At 39.2% G+C, this 21219-nt stretch overlaps 1 protein-coding gene across 1 annotated transcript in view; it reads right to left on the reverse strand.

Annotated features, from left to right (window-relative positions):
• Positions 1-21219, reverse strand: part of TRPM3 (transient receptor potential cation channel subfamily M member 3) — a 599168-nt gene that overhangs the window by 168938 nt on the left and 409011 nt on the right. Inside the window, exons 2-4 of the mRNA XM_045021627.1 lie at positions 10230-10309; positions 9119-9323; positions 359-572 (exon numbers count right to left, since the gene is read on the reverse strand). Coding sequence (XP_044877562.1) covers positions 359-572; positions 9119-9323; positions 10230-10309 — 499 coding nt within the window. The remainder of the gene's footprint in view (positions 1-358; positions 573-9118; positions 9324-10229; positions 10310-21219) is intronic.

Genomic DNA, 21219 nt, shown 5'->3' on the forward strand with positions numbered 1-21219 from the left:
ACTACGAACTAGCTACCCTTTCAGGCTGCTAGCTGCAGATCACCCCATTCCATAAATGGTACCTGGGCCCATTGATGTTAGTCTCACAAACTCCCCTCTGACAAAACACTTCAGATTGTCTCACAGCAGGTTTTATTTTTTGGACTTCACAATCTGCCTTTCATGCTTTAATAAACCTTTTATTCTTGGAGAGCTGCTCAATAGGTATTATTCTGGCATTTTCTTGTTAATGCATAATAAAAAAAGATACCATAAAATGGTTCAGCTTCTCTTAATTGGACTGATTCTAAATCATGATGGTAAAATGATGAAAGCCTCCCTGATGCCACAAAGCTCTTATTTTAATGTTGCTTGTTACCTGTGTTTACTCCTCCAGTGAATATCCATGCTCCAGTTGTCATGGCAGCTTTAATCAGACCTTTCCCAAAGACTTGCTTGAGTTTTGGCTGAAGTTCAAAATTCTGAAGGCCTCCATGCACAGAGATGAGAAGCTTGGGGAGCTCAAGCTGCCACTCTTTTGTCATCAGGTGTAGAAGAAGATCAGGCTTTGTGTCAAAAGACACACGTACATACTGCAGAATTAAGGGCAAGGATAAAGAAAAAGGTTGCTTATGACTCATGATGTGTAACACCAAGAAAATATTTAAAAACGTATAACTTTTGCAACAAAAAAATTAATTAATCATAACTTTGATGGTTTAAAAAGCAATTTATGAAACTACAGACCATGACATTTATAGTTAGCAATTTCACAGAGGTTACCCTCTTCAAAGCTTTTCGCAAAAAATAATCAATCCTCACAACACCCTTGTCAGGTGCTAATAGATAAATATTATCCTTAATTTACAGATGATGACATTAAGGCAGAGAGGTTAAGTGATTTGTCCAAGGCCATAGGGGCACTTGGTATCATACCTCCATTTAGAACTCTCTTTATTCCAGACAAATGTGTTGAAAAACATCTACAAAATATGTAATGGTGGACCAGGGGCGGCTCTATGTTTTTTGCCGCCCCAACCATGGCAGTCAGGCAGCCTTTGGCGGTGATTCTACAGGAGGCCTGCCGGTCACGCGGATTCGGCGGTGGCTTTGCAGGTGCTCTGCCGGTCCCGCACCTTTGGTGTACCCGCTGCTGAATTGCCGCCAAAGCCGTGGGACTGGCGGACCTCCTGCAGAAACGCCGCTGAAGGCTGCCTGACTGCTGCCCTCACAGCGACTGACACACTGCCCCCCCTTCCCCCGACTTGCCGCCACAGGCACATGCTTGCTGCGCTGGTGCCTGGAGCCGCCCCTGTAGTGGACATGCCTGCTTTTAACTTAAGGTTAAGGGTTGCAAAGTCAAGCACTCAGAAGTTAGGAAATGACTGAATTAAGGTTCCCCTTTCAACTTGTTTCACTTGTGTGGATTTAATGAAGAATAAATTATTATACACTGACTGATGTTACATTTTAAGGCCAGAAGGGCCCATTAGATTCACCTACACTACACTTTTGCATAAGACAAACCATAGAATTTCACCCAGTACTTCCTGCATCAAGCCCATAACTTCTGGTTGAGCTAGAGCACATACAATTATTCTGGAGCCTTCCACTAATATATTTCTTTCCCCCCGCCCTCATGGTTTATCAGCATAACCTTCAGATCCATTTTACATTATAAGAAGAAATGTGAGTAAACAAATCTGAGTGGGTCTTCTCAACAGGAAGAACCAGCAATGCAAAGGAAATTTAAATCTTAGAAACTCCCCTAAGAAAAGGCCAAGCGGCTAAAATATTGGATTCTCGTTTCTAGAGAAGAAATGTGTCGACTTCTTATCTTATTCATTTTAGCTCTTGTGGGGGGCATTTTCAGATTGGTGTGCCTGGGATAATTCTTTTGTAATTACTTCAGATGTAATTTAATGTGACTGGGATAATTCTTTTGTCATCACTTCCAAGGCACTCACTAAATTATGAATAAATGCTTTTAAAACCATTTTTGATCATATTAATAATTTATCTCTCTCAGTTTTGTAGTGGAACATTTGACTTTTTCCCTTTTCTGTTTAGATTCTGCTGCCATTCCTGACTTCCTTCACCACCACTTGCTCGGAAAGATTTTTAAATTTAACGATGAACTTGAGCCAAACCACTGCTCAGTTCCATCAGTCTCCCCATGTCTCTCTGGCTGATATCCACTTTTCAGCTCCATAAGTGTTTATATTTTTATAGAAGAGAATTTGTCGCTTATGAAAGAGGCCAAACTGACAGCATCACTATTTATCAACAGAACAGGTACAATATAGGAAGCAGAAGTACAAGCTTCACCACAGCAACCTGCCAAAGTGCTTTGCCTCCCCACTGAACTACTTTAGACAGGCCACATCATAGAATGAAAGATTAGTTCAAGTTCCCATGTCCATTTAATCCATGGCTTGACTATTAAGCCTGTCAACAAGAATGTCACTTAATACTAGCTGTGATTATGATGCTTTATTTTCATATCAAGGGGTTAGCCAGAAACTCAAACTCGTTTCTCATTGACCAATAAACAGCTAGATGGCTGCAAAATAGCCCAACCTAGGTTAGAATTGAACTACAGTAGTAATCTAGAGGTAAAATTTTTAATATCCTGATCCATACAATTCTCCAACCACAATGCCTCTATTAGACTACATATAATTAAACTGCGGTGTGAATTGTACCTGGCTGATTGTTGATAACAATGATAATTTGAGGGAGAAACTTACAAACTCACTGCACAGACTCATTCTGCTGTTGACAGACATGACACTTAAGTATTTCTGAATGTTCCCTAGATTAACATACTCCCTAATACTTTGCCTTCTGCAACGCAATCTGGCATTTCCTCCTGTATTTTATCAGTAGTGGCAACTGGATGATAACATGACCATTTTACCTACCTCAATTAACTGTCCAAAGTTTCAGATGCTTTTCTAAACTAAGCTGAATCTCTGAATCTTTTGCTGTTTGTACCTCACAGCAAAAGGCCTGATCCATGTCTCATTATAAACAAGAGGAAAACTCTCATTAGCTAACAGAAGCAGAATAGGGTCTTTATTAATATTCTTTTTAATATTTTAGGGCCTTTTTCAAATCCCAAGAAAGTCAATGGAAGCACTCATTGATTTCAATGGGCTTTGGATCTAGGCCAGGGATGGGCAAACTTTTTGGCCTGAGGGCCACATCTTGGTATGGAAATTGTATGGAGGGCTGGCTGGGGCATGGGATTGGAGCAAATGGGGGGGATGAGGGCTCCGGCTCAGGGTGCAGACTCTGGGGTGGGGGCTGGAGATGAGGGGTTTGAGTTGCAGGAATTCGGAGGGCGGGAGGGGGCTCTCGGGTGGGGCAGGAGATTGGGGCACACGTGGGGGAGGTGAGGTTCCAGCTGGGGGTGCAGACTCTGGGTGGGGCTGAGAATGAGGGATTTGGGGTGCAGGAGGGTGCTCTGGGCTGGTATCAAAGGGTTTGGAGGGCGATCAGGGCTGGGCAGAGGGTTGGGGCATGGGGTGGCTTGGGTGCAGGATTCAGGCGGTGCTTGGGGGAGGGATAGCTCAGTGGTTTGAGCATTGGCCTGCTAAACCCAGGGTTGTGAGTTCAATCCTTGAGGGGGCCACTTAGGGATCTGGGGCAAAAAAATTGGTCCTGCTAGTGAAGACAGGGGGCTGGACTCAATGACCTTTCAAGGTCCCTTCCAGTTCTAGGAGATTGGTATATCTCCAATTATTACTTTATTATCTTACCTGAAGTGGCTCCTGGAAACAGCGGTCCACCCACCCTCTGGAGGCAGGCCCATACAGTTCTGCACACTGCCCCGTCTGCAGGCACCATCTCCACAGCTCCTATTGGCCATGGTTCCCAGACACTGAGAGCTGCAGAGCTGGCACTTGAGGCAGGGGCAGCATGCAGAGCCCCTTGGCTGTTCCTGTTTCTGGGAGCCACTTGCAGCAGATCAATGCAAGCCCCCGACCCCAATCCCCGGCTGGAGCACTGGAGCGGGGAAAGCTCCCAATTCCACTCCCCAGCGGGAGCTTGAGGGCCCAATTAAAAGGTCTGATGGGCCGGATGTGGCCCACAGGCCATAGTTTGCCCACCCCGATCTAGGCCTTTGTGTATTTCATTCACTTTTTACTCCAGAACCCTTATTATTTCAAATGCTGTTACTGTATTTTGAATATCAATGATTTGCTATGTCAAAAAATAAAACCCATTGTCTTTTTCATGGTTTAATGTCAAAGGATTATAGATTATCCCGCCTTGTTTCTCTCTCCCTGCACTAATGGCTTTTTAAGATCTTTTCTGTGCAGTTTTGTCAAGTCTCCTATATTTTTAAAACCTAAAACATATTTTTAGGTGTGGCTGATTTCCAAGACTCTTTAATAAAATACAACACATTGAAGCTACATATGAGAAGCTGCATCTATCAAATCCGTTTACCTGCCTCATAGCCACAATGATGCATTTCAACATGAAAGAACAATGTAAAGGACACTAAGCCTTTTCCACAGTAATAAAATTTCTGTCTTCTGCAGTTGCAAACATATGCTAGCCACTCAATGAGCATGTTAGAAGTATCATTTGAACACTCTGGATTAGCAGGAAGTTATTAAAAATAGAACTAATATATTTAATTCACTGTGAACCTTTCAAGCAGCCATCATTCATCCAACCTTGTATAACCATGACCAAAGCAACTTTAGTTCAGCAAAGCAGAGTTAATTAGAAATCTGTATAGGATTCAAATGTCCCAGTTAATGAAAGGGGTTCCAGAATTATTTGTGCGTTAAAAAGAAGAGGATAAATTCAAGACAGCAGTTTAATTTGGTCCCTTAAATTCAATGCACAGTGCAGCAATGCATGATTGTTCCCACCTGGTCTACCAAGGACCAGACCCCCAAAATCTCTGTTCAGTCAATTCATTTTTCATATTTTGGAGTTTAATTAGTAACTGACATTCAAGCAACGTTTTGCATGCGTGTATTCTTGGGGTTGATATAAAACCTGACGGCATATCATGTACTGTTTTATAATTCAGTAGGAGCCCACCTAAATTCAAAATTACTTACTTAGTAAACCAGGTACCTCATTCATTAAAGAGGGATTCTCAAGGTTTTCAAACAGGTGCCTTTTACTGCATCTCTCAAATCTAGCTAACACATCTGTTGGATGGTCTCTCTCCACCCAGGAGGAGATCTGTTGATGACACTGACTTAATTTTCCTGTCTCCATTCTTCTGATAGCCCTTGACCTCTTTCAAAAGATGATGGAAGTTAGCATGGCTCAGCCTCTTTCCCAGCCCTTTACTGCTCCTTTTTGTGTGAGGGAGGTCTTTTTCAGGAGCAGAACGTGGGCAGAGGACCACAGCAATGTGGCAAAGTGGTGGTCCTTGGCAAATAAAACCCCAAACATTTTGAAGAAACTCAGCAATTTATTGATTGAGCCATGTATCTAGTTTTTGGGTAGGGGAAGATTTGTATTTAGTGCCAAAAGGCCTTTGGTAATAAAACAATTTAAAAGATATATAAAGAATTTGATAAAACAGCAGAAGGATGGTGCCAGCAAATAGATGAGAGATTAATACATGGAGGCTGGGTAACTATATCCCAATGAGCTGTGCTACAAGCTCTGTCCTGCAAATTCCGAGTTTTGATTTGTTGTTATAGGTTTATATAAAATTTCATTTTATTAAAATAAAATCCTACTTATTTCCTCTTCTGGGCTTTCCAGTATATCTTGTCTAGTGTGTCTCTGTTATGGCTAGACAGTAAGCTCTTTGTGGGTAAAATTGTCTGTATTTTTATGTCTGGTACAGTGCTGAGCACATTGTGCTTAATTACAATAAAAATAATTAATATTAATAGAGTCTCTTCTTTTTTTAATGTGTGTTTTATTTTGATTGTAAGAGGGAAAAAACATGGAAATTAAACCTGAAACTCTAAAGATATTCCTTAACTTAAATATTGAGTTCAAGGAAATGTTTATAAAGAAGATTTTGCTTAAACTTGCAAAACCTGTTATTTTCTGTCTACCTGTGCTAATACTGACCACACCACAAATATTGTATATAAATTTGAAGGGTGAAATTTGTTGAGTATTAACAAGATTAACCATTTTATAAAACCAAAGAAAATTTTGACTAATTTCAGATCTAGAAACTTCCCCCTTCCCATTACATTTCCTTGGAAATAATCTTTCTACTTTACAACTGATGAATATAATTTTTTGTTCCTTGCCATATTTTAGAGTGCTTGAATTGCACAGGTTTGGTGAGAAGCATCCTGCTTCCACTGAATGTGATATACAGCACTGTGAAATGGGTGGCTTGATTTATTCCCTTTAGACAAATCTTATTTCATTTTACTAAACTAGACATATTTGTACGCTCTTTTCTGTTAGAATGAATATGAGTTGATTCACTTTATCAATTTTCAGGTGCCACTGAATGGGCATTAGAGGTTCGTTAGACCCACAGGGAAACACTATAATTTTCTATCTGCTTCTATATCTACTCAACATGAGTGACACTGTGTTCTGATATTTCACAGAATTACTCTCTCAGAAACAGATACAGGTGGAAATTTTCAAAGGCACAAATTGCAGTTACACACCTAACTCCCACCTAACTCCCAAACCCTCCAATCCTTTGAAATCCACCTACATGCTGATTTACTGACTCTGACAGGCATGCTGTCCAATATGTAAGAGAAATAAAATATATTTAAAGTTTACCAAACATGCCAGACAGTGACAGACAGCGATTTACCAGGATTCTAACAATGTTATGAATTAGCCAGGAAGTGTGGGGGATGTTTGTCAAAGAAAGGGAAAAAGAGGAGGAAGCAAGAATTAATAGAGAAGGAAGAAGTTATAGTTAGGGCTGTCAAGTGATTAAAAAAAATTATCAATTAATCACAGTGTTAATATTATATAATATTTTTGGATGTTTTCCACATTTTCAAATATATTGATTTCAATTATAACACAGAATACAAAGTGTACAGTGATCACTTTATATTTTGATTACAAGTATTGCACTGTAAAAAACAAAAGAAATAGTATTTTTCAATTCATTTAATACAAGTACTGTGGTGCAATCTCTATCATGAAAGTTGAACTTGAATAAATGTAGAATTATGTATTAAAAAAACTGCATTCAAAAATAAAAATGTAAAACTTTAGAGCCTACAAGTCCACTCAGTCCTGCCTCTTGTTCAGCCAATCAGGTTTGTTTACATTTGCGGGAGATAATGTTGCCCACTTCTTGTTTACGTCACCTGAAAGTGAGAACAGGCGTTCTTATGGCACCGTTGTAGCCGGCATTGCAAGACATTTATGTGCCAGATGCGCTAAAGATTCATATGTCCCTTCAAGCTTCAACCATCCTTCCAGAGGACATGCGTCCATGCTGATTATGGGTTCTGCTCAATGACAATAGAAAGCAGTGTGGACTGACACATGTTCATTTTCATTATCTGAGTCAGATGCCACCAGCAGAAGGTTGATTTTCTTTTTTGGTGGCTATGGGTCTGTAGTTTCCGCACTGGAGTGTTGCTCTTTTAAGACTTCTGAAAACATGCTGCACACCCCACCTTGGAAGGCTCTTCAGATTCTTAAACTTTGGGTCGAATGCTATAGCTACCTTTAGAAATCTCACATTGGTACCTTCTTTGTCTTTTGTCAAATCTGCAGTGAAAATGTTTTTAACAACTTTCGTTGTTTTGAACAATGTGTGCTGGGTCATCATCTGAGACTGCTATAACATGAAATATATGGCAGAATGCGGGTAAAACCAAGCAGGGGACATACAATTATCTCCCAAGGAGTTCAATCACAAATTTAATTAACAATTTTTTTTAAAAGAGCATCATCAGAATGGAAGCATGTCCTCTGGAATGGCTGCTGAAGCATGAAGGAGCATATGAATGTTTAGCATATCTGGCACATAAATATCTTGCAATACCAGCTATAAAAGTGCCATGCAAATGCCTGTTCTCACTTTCTGGTGACATTATAAAGAAGAAGAGGGCAGCATTATCCCCTGTAAATGTAAACAAACTTGTTTGTCTTAATGATTGGCTGAACAAGAAGTAGGACTGAGGGGACTTGTAGATGCTGAAGTTTTACATTGTTTGTTTTTGAGTGAAGTTAGGTAATAAAAAAAATGTACATTTGTAAGTTGCACTTTCATGACAAAGATTGCACTATAGTACTTGTGTGAGGTGAACTGAAAAATACCATTTCTTTTATCATTTTTACAGTGCAAATATTTCTAATAAAAATAATATACAGTTTGATTTCAATTACAACACAGAATAAATATATATGAAAATGTAGAAAAACATCCTAAATAGTTAATAAATTTCAATTGGTATTCTATTGTTTAATAGTGCAATTAAAACTGCAATTAATCACGATTAATTTTGAGTTAATCACGTGAGTTAACTGCGATTAATCGACAGCCCTAGTTATAGTACAACTCTAGGGGATACTAGAAGGGTGGACAAAGGGAACTAGGAATTTAAGACATTTACTAATGTACCTGGAAGCACACCTGAACAGTTGGTGTTGCACTGGCAGAATAGGTACTGCCAGAGGATATGCACATAATTTCGGGAAGATACAGCCAAGCACAGGATAAAGAATTAGATGTATTCCCACTCCCAACCTGAACAACACTGCAGAAAAAACAGCATTGTTATCACAGGACATTGGTCGACTTCACTATTCACCTCTCCATGAAAAACATCCATAGAACTTTGGTGTGAATTGGAAGAAACCACATAGCATATAATATAACTTTCCCTGAAATATTAACTGACTTGCCCTTAATCACTCAGTATGTCAATGTCAGGAACCTAATCCAGGTAGTCCAGACATCCTATCCCTTACTCTAATGACTCAATGACGGTGCCTCTATCATCATACCCAGTAGCCCCTTTCCTGTAGCCTTTGTAGTTGATTTTATGTTATAGTCCAACTATCTTCTTCCTTCCATGACCCATGAAACCTAGAAAACATACGGTTTTATAGCAACGAATTAAGTAAGAAGGAAGATACTTTGTGAATGCCTTTTGTGGTTAGTAGCATTATTTAGTATTCTAAGAAAGGGTTTGATTACCATGGCTTTATTGGAGTGACCCCCTCCTTGAAACTCAATGGTCCCAAAGGCATCAGTTGGGCTGAGCTGAGTGTGCTTGCTGATGGACCACTTCTCTGACTGGTTGTCATTTCGAGTGAGTCTGCTTTCATTTTTCTCATTCTGAATAATGGAGATACTTGGAGTCAGTCCAACATGTTGACCTATTAGACGCCCACAGCAACACCTACGGGGGTAAAGGAAAAATTAGTTGCATTTATTAGCCTAAAATGCAACAGGCTATATTTAAAGACACTTGTTGTATGCAATGCAAAGTCTTAGAAAGTCACTTTCAGGCTGAAGTGATTTTATAGAGTGGCCAGAAGTCTTGTCTTGTAGCAAATACATTGAAATGTCTAGGAAAGATACCGTTACAATAAAGATATGACTTTTTTTTGACTTGTGATTCTCCTTTGTTATGTCTTGTTTTTATTTAAAACTAATACATTCTATGCGTTCCCACAGACTACATTAAGCAAAATAAAACATTTTCACATGGACATCAACCTGGGTTTTTGCCGCCCCAAGCGGTTGGGGAAAAAAAAAAAGCCGCGACCGGCGGCAGCTCCACCGCGCCGCTTTCTTCTTCAGCGGCAATTCGGCAGCAGGTCCTTCCCTCCGAGGGGGACCGAGGGACTCGTCGCCAAAGAGCCCAACTTACTGCCCCTCACCCTTGGCCGCCCCAAGCACCTGGAGCCGGCCCTGACATCAACATATTTTAGTCAGACATGAAGCTCATATCTATCAGTCCCTTACAATACTAGCCCCTCTGTCTCTAATATAGAGTACACATATTCAAGGGACTGGAATACATCACCAAGAAAATGAACAAGTTAGAAATGAAACACTGATATAAATTTAGGTTTTGTTTTTCAATTGACACCTTCTGCAGTGTATAAAGTATTGGTGCCATGCCTCATGGAAATCCATCTCTCTGAGGGTTCCAAAATATAAACCAATCTTTGTCTAGCATACTCAGAGATTTGGAAAAAAAAATATTATCTATGCAGTCATTTTTTTGGTAATTATATAGTTTCATTTTCATAGTATGTAGCAATACAATACAATATGTAGCATATAGCAATACAATTACCTATGGGGGTCTTTGGTGCTGGGTATGATATGAACACATTCTCTCTTGTAAAATGCTCTCTCTATCCATGATTTCTGAGCCTGAAAAAGAGAGGGTAAAAATCCCATAATCTTTATTTGTTCATTAAATACAATTTCAAGCATAAATGAAGAGATAACTCAAACATGGAGAAAATCTTTAATTATTGACCATGCAAACATACTGTATCAGTAAACATTTTCCATCAGAATTTTGGGTGCTTTTCAAGCCCATAGCAATAAAAAGTTCAATATATGTAAATTTATAATATTTTCATGTTTATTGGCCAGATACATTTTATATTTGTTCCTACATTCACATGACAGTAATCATTAAAGCACAACAAATTAAAACAAATAATTGATCAAAGTTTTCTAGGTGGCAAGAAAACAACCTGTCCTCAATTTATAAACAGTTTTTTAAAGTACTTGGTTACTTAAACTAATGCGGCTATGTTTGAGGTATAGTACATTTTTTGAAATTAAAAAACCCACTAAAATATAAATTAATGGCAATCCACTATTTATCCACTGCAACATATTGTAGAAACTGTGGTTAAACAGCATATCATAATGTCACTTAAAGTGTCTTGGAGAAAAGAGCACATACAAAGCAGGAAATGATACATGTGAAACAAGGGAAGCTTGAAATATAAAGGGACAGATCCTTATTTGGTGTAAATTGATGTAGCTCCATCAAATTAAATTAAGCTATGCTGCTTTATACTGTCTGAGCTTATAGCCACGAATGAACTCAGTAATGTAAAAGATTTTCTCTCAGTATGATCTTATTCCCTGATAGGAATTAAGAGGCGTGGTGGTTTGTTTATTTTTTGAACAAAAGAGAAATCTATCTTCAGAGTTTTTGAACTCCTTTTAATTATCTAGGTAGTTCTTGATGGATCAAGTGAGTGGGTGTCCTGGTAAATTACCCAATGGATTCCTGCTGATAGAACTTAATCATTTAATATTCAGTTGACTGAAGGAAAACTAAAGGTAAATCTTATAAAGCATATGCAAAGAATAAAATAATATTTTTACAGTTACACAACAGAAACAGGGATATTAATACTAATCACAAACAGGTGAAAGAGAGCAATGACTTATGAAACATACTATACCAAGTGGATGATGTTTAAGGAACATGAAGTGAATTTCAGACAAATTTAAGCAATGTGATGACTATATAAAAAAGAGTGGAAAAAAAAGAAAAATGTGACATAGATAGGATGAGAGAAGTCATCACGGCTTGATATTCCACTTCCTGTCAACTGTCTTGCAACACAAAATATCTGCAACTTATTTTGATCCCTGAGGCCCATGTTTCTTAGATGTGTGCAAATCAGTTTAATCAGAGAAAATCCTTCGGACAACATGAATTTTCACATGTGCAGACTTTAAAAACAATGTTACATCTCTGCAGTGGTGTAAAATCACCTCAAATCTATTACTTCACATTGAATAAAAACTGTTCTTTGCATTTTTCACTAGGAACCGATTCCTTGTTCTTAATCATTGACTATTTAGCTGAGGGAGTTATATATTTTACTCTTGTTATTTTTAGTTTGAAACCAATCTACCAGATTACAGTTTAAAAAAAAGTCAGGATTTTACATTATGGAAGGAGGCATCATAAAGAGTAGAAGGCATCCCAAGTGACTACCACTAGCCAGGACTCAGAGAGGATTTAAGGAACTCCAGATGGAGCTATGGCAGACACTCCTTTCCCGCTGGGTGGAACAAGGGCTGCTATGATATGGAGCTCTAGGGCAAGGTGCGCATATTAAATATACAGAGAAAAACTATTTTGTAAAGATCCAAGAAAAGAGTGTAATTTTAAAACAGACATTATTCTCTTTCTCTGTTATGAATAGGGTGACCAGAGAGCAAGTGTGAAAAATTGGGACGGGGGTGGGAGGTAACAGGCGTCTATATAAGAAAAAGGCCCAAATGTCGGGACTGTCCCTATAAAATCGGGACATCTAGTCACCCTAGTTATGAATTCCGGTAGATACTTGAAAGGCTCTGAAATACAATCAAAATAAGTACATAAAATGCATAAGAACCATATTTTTGTATGCCCTACTATTCTGTTAGTCAATATTAAATTGGCCAATTTTCAGCTTAGTAATTTAATTGAGTTTTCACACGTAATGAGCCATCTTCTTATTAGCCAACTAGGCTTTTAATGGGTTTCAATGTGAACTTTTTTAAAAAACTTCAATTGAATATTTACCTACAGTGAATACTTGTAGCCGTTGAAATCCAAGGCATATACAACTTGGGACAATGAAGAGGGGAACTTCAAAATTTTGGGGCAGGACATTGTGTTGTTTCACTAAAACATTACAATTATAAAGCCACAGTTATTATTCAGGTATCACTTTCTACTATTGCCTTAGGAAAGGGTTTGTCAATATAAGTAGAAGCATATTTATGAATCACTTTTGTTATACATGTTAACATTTCTCAAAATAAGGGAAATTCAGTCATGCTAAGTTTACTTATTTATTTTAACATTTAAGTAAGTGCCTGACACATCTATACTCTTTCTGGAAAGCATAAAATAGCTGTTACATGCCACATTTCTGGATGACTTCCTAAATAATTTCCTAATACAAAATACCCCCACAAAATTCTCTCTCTCTCGGTAACATGGCAGGATTCCCTACAACTTTGCCTTTTTCATATAAATCCACAAAAACAATTTACATCAGACTGTGGAGAATTCACTAATTAAAAATATGCCTAAAGTACCTTCTTTAAAGATAGTTCAGGAACTGAATGTATCTAAACAATAACAAAATCAAATAGAAAATGAACAACAAAAGAGACTTCATAGAACAATACTTTTTTTTTTAATAAATGAGCAAGCACATATTTCACAAAGGTTTAAATAGTAGGCCAATTTTATGTATTAGAAATTACAATATTTTATTTGCCTATTCATAACTCCAATTGAGATTTTGAAGACAAAAGAAAAAGGAGATATGTTAAATATAATAATATGCCCTTGAGTTTCTATGCCTGTTTTACATTTTAAAAAACACAAAGAATGTTTGGAAAACTGTTAAAAAAGCAAATTAAAATAAAATCTTGTTTTCACTCTAGCAGAAGAAAGCTTTCTACTTTTTAGGTCTTAAAAGATCTATTACCCTGTCTGCCACAGGCACAATACCAAATATTATGGTTTATCTTTTCATAATTCACTGTCACCTTCCACCCCAAAAAGAAAGCATCCAGTTGTATTGCACTGAGCCAAGAACTTCCTGAGACAGATAATTTGCAGAAATGAAAAGGATAATAAAATTACTTGCAACATGGTCTTCACTGTAGAGTCAAAGGCAGAGATAAGTTACTACGGAAACTTAACTTTAATATTGTTATGCAAGTCAGATATGAACAGTCTAAACTTTACATGAATTATGATGTGCTATATGAATTAATAAAATAGCAAATGATACAGCTTGTCTTTGCTTTTCATTATACCACAAACACGGTCTCTCAGTGCTAATTAGCAAACCAAAAATTAATTCAATGGGTTTAATTAATAAATTATCTTTCATCTTTTATCCTCAGACTTAGTTTGCTTTTAGTTTAGTTCCCTGGACTCAATATTACTTTCTTCTAAAAAGTTAAAAAAAAAAAAAAAACAACCCAAAACTAACAACAACAACAAAAAGATCAAAGGCTGATGAGTATCTATATAATATATAAAGTATATATATTTTTTTTACCTGAGCATCAAATTTAGGTGGTGTCTAAGGCAGTCCCAGAGCATATTATGTTGTCCACATTTCACTGCTGCCGGTCATTCTGCTAACACACTCATGACTGCCCACTAAGCAAGGCATTCACTCCATTCTGACCCAAGAGATATTAAAGTAAGCAATGAACTTGCGCCCATTAGCTACTTGGAATGTGCTGCTGTGGGATTAGCCTCATTAAGAGTTCTATAGACATTCATCCGCAGCCCAAAAACACTGCTTGATTTGAACATCTAATCTGACGCCAAAAGAAAAACAAATCCCCTGAGAGCTTGGATTTAACTGGCACAAGCCCTGACAGGCTCTTTTTTTAATTGTATTTTATTTTCAGAAAGGCAGCTTGTGAAAGTGTGATTCTGAAAGTTGAACTCAGGAAAACAAATCCTTCAAAAGAAACAGTGTACTAAACTGGAAACTGACCACACAAGAGATATTGTTAATCTCTAAAGAATGAAACGAGAATGTTTATTGGGCAACAGCTAAGAATCTACATAAAATATAAACATATTACAATGAATCAACAATGGCATTTATTCAAGGAACCTAGGTTTTGCAACTGTTTCTTGCTCAACTCTCACGAATTTATCATTGCATAAACCTAAATGTTTGAATTTCAAACACAGGGACAGCTGCGGTATGCTTGTATTAGTTAAAAGTCAATGACATATTTGACTTGGGTGACTACAAATTTGAGGATCAAAGCATGATTGCAGTGGTCTGGCATTGAGGCAGAAGGAGAACTTTATAAATCATCATTTTACATTTGAATATTTCACAAAGAAAGCAATCATACATTTCAGATGGGTGACTAGTTTTGAGAAATAAATAAGAATGAGCCCAAATCTTAACCCAATTTTAAAGTTTTTATTTTGATTTTTAAAAGTTTGGATGAGTTTCTCTCCCTCCACACACAGACACACACACTATTCTTGTCCCAGATAGACCTTCCAAATTTATTAAACTCCACTAGGGTCTGGTAATCTCTGGAAGGTTGGGTGATACCTGAAATTTCTCACAAAGTGTTATAGTATCCAGAGGCCTCCCATGGACAAAGTGAGCACTACATTCTGGGGTTACTATGACCAAGGGAATCTCTGTTGCATATAAGATTTGACTAGAGGAGCTATTCAGAGTGAAACAGACAGTGTGAAACATGGAGAGATCTTTTCAGTGTGATACCAACCAAAGTGAGGGCCTTTGGAGAACAGGGGGCCAGTGTCAGGAAAACAGCTGGCGAATGAGAGTCTGTTGGGGGTTAAAGAGTGAGGTTTGAGAATCAGAAGAGGAGTAAGATGATTTGGGGATTTGATTTGGCTGAGAGGAGAAAGGGAAAAGAGTGGGACAAAGAGAAGCGAGGGGGACAAGACAGAGATCAGAAGGTTTGGATGTCTGCATAAGCGTCCAAACTTCCCTTCGAAGTGTAAGTACTTTGCTGGATCAGAGTCAGAGTGCTCATCAAAATGTTGAAAGACCAAGCTCCAAACTTTCATTGGGGCCCTTTTGACCTCAGTGCCCAGGCTACATTTACCACAGACTTGCCCTGTCTTCCCTCCCCATCCGCTCTGCACTGTTTCTAATTTAGGCCCCAGCTCAGTGAGGCACTTTAAGCACACATAGTCCTGTTGATTTCACAGGGCTACTTATGTTTTAAAATTGCTGGATCTAGGCCTTCGTTTGTAAACGTCTTGGGGGCAGGAATCATATCTTGGGAGGTGCATATCATACCTTTGGGCAGTGACAGAAATAATAAATCATCAGTATAAACTACAACATGCATTAACTACTCCTGGTGTCAACCTGTGACATTGTGGGGATTTTTTCACAAGATATTGCATTGGAAAGTTTCAACAAATGCCACTGATTCAACAGAGAACAACAGTTCTATCTGTGGGAGCTCTTATGGAGATGCTTTAACATTATCACATTATGAGACCATAAACTACCTATACTGTAGCTGTTCCTATAATATGAGTAGTAATAAAGAGAATAGTCCATAAATTCACAGCAGAGAGCTATTTTCTTTGCTGTTTTATATTGTGTAAATTACACAATGGAATAGCACTCTATTCTCTTGATCAATGCTTTTTAAAAAGGCTGACACTGCTCATTTAGAAACCTACAGCATAAATGCTATTAGAATTTAAAACCCGGCTCACCATTAATGAAGTGAAATTGGGACTCCTAAAATCAGGAACAGTAGTTAGTAATGAGCTGAATATCAATTTCTCATGGGAGATGACAATGATTATTAAAAAGAGTCAGCAGCAGAAATCTCTCAGGACAATAAGTTCCATGAGAAGGTAACCTTCTAGGTACCAATGATGTTTAACTGCTGATGTAAGAATTCGAAGTTCAGACTAGCTCAAATAATTAACACGGAACCCTTAAGCAGCGCCATTAAGGAGGATAATTTCTGGTAAACTCAGCTTTGTGACACTCCCCGTTGGTTTTACCAGCAATCTCTCTAATCTCCCCTGGACAATGGTAGCAAAAACCTTCAGCAGGGCAGAAGCAGTGCTGAAAAAGAAGTTTGTCATCTGTTCTACAGTGGGCTAATGCAGCTGGACAGACACCAGAATATTTCTAAAGTAAATAACTTTGCACATTTTAAAAAATGGGTCAGATATTTACAAGTGGGATTTTCAAAAGCAACTAAGTGACTTGGGAACACCAGTCTCATTGAAAGCCAGTGGGATTGGTGATCCATGATCCAAAGTCACTAAGAGTATGTCTACACTGCAATGTGAGCCCAGGGTTAGTAGAATATGAGTTAGCAGACAGCAGGTTTGTTAATGTACAATTTGACTGTCTACACTCATTTGTAACCTCAGGTTATGAATTGTTGAACTCTGGGTCCCAACCTGGGGATCCAATATCTGCCCTGCATTATGTGGGCCTGAGTCCAACCACCAATCTCCCAGACTTCCTAGAGCCTTTCCAAAGTGTGGCAGCTCTAGCCTTTTGTTATTGGTACAGTAACTCCTCACTTAAGGTTGTAGTTATGTTCCTGAAAAATGCGACTTTAAGCAAAATGATGTTAAGCGAGTCCAATTTCCCCATAAGAATTATGTAAATGAAGGGGTTAGGTTCCAGGGAATTTTTTTCACCGGACAAAAGAATATATATCTGTATATCTATCTATATCTATATTATACACACACATGCACAGAGTATAAGTTTTAAACAAACAATTTAATACTGGTACACAGTGATGATGATTGTGAAGCTTGGTTGAGGTGGCGGAGTCAGAGGGTGGGATATTTCCCAGGGAATGCCTTACTGCTAAATGATGAACTAGCAATTGGCTGAGCCCTCAAGGGTTAACTCTCGCACTCTACAAGGCAGCAGGAAGGGAGGGAGGGGAGACAGCATCGCAGACTGAGACAGAGAGACACACCGTATGTGTGTGAGTGAGAGGCGCATTTCCCCTTTAAGTATACTGCCTTGTTAATTACATCAGCTTGCTGAGACTGCAGCAGCTGCTGCCGCAAGCACCCTCCATCCTGAGCCCTGTCATGTATCCCCCCTGCTCTCTGGAAGATGGGGTAAGCGGGGAACAGGAGCAGGGGGGAGGGGGACACCCTGACATTACCGCCCCTCTTCCTCCCCTCCCCCCCCCCACAGCAAGCAGGAGTCTCAGGGAGTAGCTGCAAGGCAGAGGGCAGCAGCAGCACATGGCAGTGGGGGGAGGGACAGCTGCAATTGCTAGCCTGCTGGGCAGCTGCTGCACAGGGAATTTAAGGGAGTGGGGAGCTGATAGGGGGAGCTGATGGGGGGGCTGCTGGTCCACCCTGGTTCCAAGCCCCCACTGACTAGCTGCAACGGGCTGCTCTTTCTGCAAGCAGTAGACAAAGCAGGCGGCTGCCAAACGACGTTAGAAGGGAGCATTGCACAACTTTAAATGAGCATGTTCCCTAATTGATCAGCAATGTAACAACGAAACAATGTTAAACAAGACTACTTTAAGTGAGGAGTTACTGTACAGTGTGGAAAAATTTGACTGTCCAGAGGACAAAGAAAGCCTGTGGGATTCTGGAATACTTTTGATGGACTCCTACAGCTCAAGTCCAGTGGAGTGTGTCTATACTGCAAAGCACTAGGGCTTGAACTCTAGATCCCATCTTGACTCAGGCTCAGAACCTCCACCCCGTGGGGTCCTGTGACCCGGGGTCTAAACCCTGGGTTCGTACAATTTGTGTGTAGATGGGAGGGGGATTATGCTTGAGTGTGAGTTCAAACCTTGGGGTAACTCTGTAGTATAGACATATCCTTAGCTGTTTTGAAAACCCTACTCAACATTAATAAGAACAGTATTTGCAGTTAGGTTAGCTCAGGCAAAATTACAAACTATAGCAATTCAGATGTTTCAGGGAATAAGCTTATCATTTGTTGTAGTCATGAGAAATTTCTCTTTCCCTATTGCACAATTAAGTGCAATATGATGTGTTTGTGTCTTCCCTGAAACATTGGGCATTGGCTGTTGTTGGAGACAGGATACTTCACTAACTGGAACATTAGTCTGCCCCAAAATGACTATTGCAATATTCCTCTAACTTTTACGGGACAGTTGTTACTGGAAGTACTATAGAGGCCAAGACATTAAACCTTCATTTACTGTAGCTTGCTTTCTGTACTCTCTGTTCCTTTTCTATTTGATACCAAGAAAACTTTATCATCGGAGTTGTTCCAAGAACAATCTTCAATTGTCATGAAAATCAAGCTGTATTCAGCACACAGTAGGAGGGCACAAAATCTGGCCATTTATCATCACAAGTATCCCAATGTAACATTTACATTGCATTTGGAAGAAATGTAGTAATGTAAGAAGAATCTGAAAAAAATATATTTTCTTCAACAGTTTGCAATTTTAAACACCACCATATCCCACAGAGTTCTTGTCACAAAGTAATGGAAAAATATTACAGCTTTAGTTATTGGTGCCATGTAATACTACTTAGTGTTTTTATTGCCCCATGTAATACTACTTAATATTTTTATTGCCCATTGTATTTTTGAAGTATTATACAAATATGAACTAATTTATCCTCAGCATCTCTGTGACTTAGTATTATTAGCCCCATTTTACAGAAGAGTAAATGGAGGCAGAGTGATTAAGGGTATGTCTATACTGCAATTAAAAACCCATGGCTGGCGTCTGTTAGCTGACTTGGCCTCGCAGGGCTCGGGATAAGGAGCTGTTTAACTGTGGTGTAAATGTTCAGACTCGGGCTGGAGCCTGGGCTCTGTGACCCAACAGTGGGGAAGATCCCAGAGCCCGGGGCCCACACGTCTACATCACAATTAAACAGCCCCTTGGCCTGAGCCCCATGAGCCAGAGTCAGCTGACATGACAATAGTAATTCAACATCTGCAGTGTAGACGTACCCTATGAGACCTGCCCCAAGTGTGTGAGAGAGAGTTGGGGGGGGCTTGAGGGGGGGATGGGAGCATGCGGGCAGGCATGTACGTAGGTCCTAGAATTGGTGCAGAGGCCTGGTGTCCCATGGACACCCTCCCTCCACCAGGATCTACAGGATTTGGGGGCAAACCAGCAGTTCAGTCCCTGTGGCGATCAACTGGTGGGATGAAGTGGAGGAAATGCAAAGAAATCCTCAATGTTTCTTTCCCTTAACTCCTTCCTGTGTTTTGCCACATGGAGGGAACAATTTGGTCAATGGACTTTTAACACTGGATTCTTGCTAGTTTCAGTGATATACTTCTGTACTTTCCTGAGTTTCTAAGGAGCAATAAACAATCTGTTTAAAGCAGCTATGGTCTAAAATTTTCTGAAGGAAAAAATGGTATTTTTAAGAATTTCTACACTGATAATTATGACAGATTCCAGAGTGGTAGATGTGTGTTAGTCTGTATCAGCAAAAACAACAAGGAGTCCTTGTGGCACTTTAGAGACTAACAAATTTATTTGGGCATAAGTTTTTTGTTTTTTTTTAAAAGAAGAGTATATATTGGATTTTTTGGTCTGTTTTGATTTCTGAAATCCTCCAACCTACCCCTAATGCACGTGTGAAACCCCCCCACACTTTCTTCTCTCCTTGCCCATGGGAACCTCTCTTTCCCCCATGTGGTAAGCGCCAGCCTCTCTTGCACCTGGGGTTTTCTTCTTCCACTCTCTCCCCAGGCACCTAGGGTCTGCTCCCAGCCCTGGGTACATCTCATTTGAAATCACCTCAAACCCCACCAAAGCAAGGGGGAGTCCGATGCTACCTCTCCCAACATTCTCTGCTGACTCTTCACTGTGCATGGAGATAGGCTGTAGACAGAGTGAGGAAAGGAGTAGCCAGTTGCAGGCAGAAGGAGCAGATGGCCATGCTGTTGCAAAACACTTTCAGTAATGGCTTCTAGGGGCAAGAGTAGAAGAAAAACCTGGTTTCCTGACAATTCAGCCTAATGATCCTGAAGATGGCCCTGGTGTTCTGTGGGTCTGCTGAGAGGTTCCCCCACAAAATGTGGGAAAACTGTTGATTCTACTTTCCCTTGGAATTTTGCACCAAGATGAAACTAAAGGTAAACCTCAAAATACCTGCCACTCAAACCCAAAAGCTTCACCATTCTGACACCAAGTGAACTCGAAACTAGTGGATTTTATACCTCCAATAATCACATTCTGTTTGCCTAACTTGTGCTTACAGTTTCAAATGCAAAGGATAACCCTCTGAATTCTCCAGCCATGTGCAATACAATACATAACAATAAGAGATGCTCCAAACATACAATATTCTTCTTCGCAACCTACGGAATTATGTTGTCATGCAACTGCTACATTCCACCCTATAAGTGGCTGCATTTCACAGAAGACTGAATACACTTGTACTTATGTTAATCTATCAGTTTGTTTAGCTTATGAAGTATGTTCCAAGCTTTGGGGATGAAATGTGTTTATAATTTATTATTAATTACTATTGCACATCACCATGTACATAAGCATGGTTAAAATTTTTGTCTATTGATATTGAAAACACCATTGGTTTCAAATAGCATAGAAAGGATTTATACTTCTTGCTAAACCTATTATCTGTCCTGAGATATAGTATAGTGCTTGCAACTGAAAGATTTGGAGAGAAGAGTTCCTTTTTTTTTTTTTAAATATAAAGAATATCATGATTGGAAGGGACCTCAGGAGATCATCTAGTCCAACCCACTGCTTAAAGCAGGACAAATCCCCAGATCCCTCAGTAGCCCCTTCAA

The sequence above is a fragment of the Mauremys mutica genome, chromosome 6 (assembly GCF_020497125.1).
Source record: "Mauremys mutica isolate MM-2020 ecotype Southern chromosome 6, ASM2049712v1, whole genome shotgun sequence".
Taxonomy (NCBI): domain Eukaryota; kingdom Metazoa; phylum Chordata; order Testudines; family Geoemydidae; genus Mauremys; species Mauremys mutica.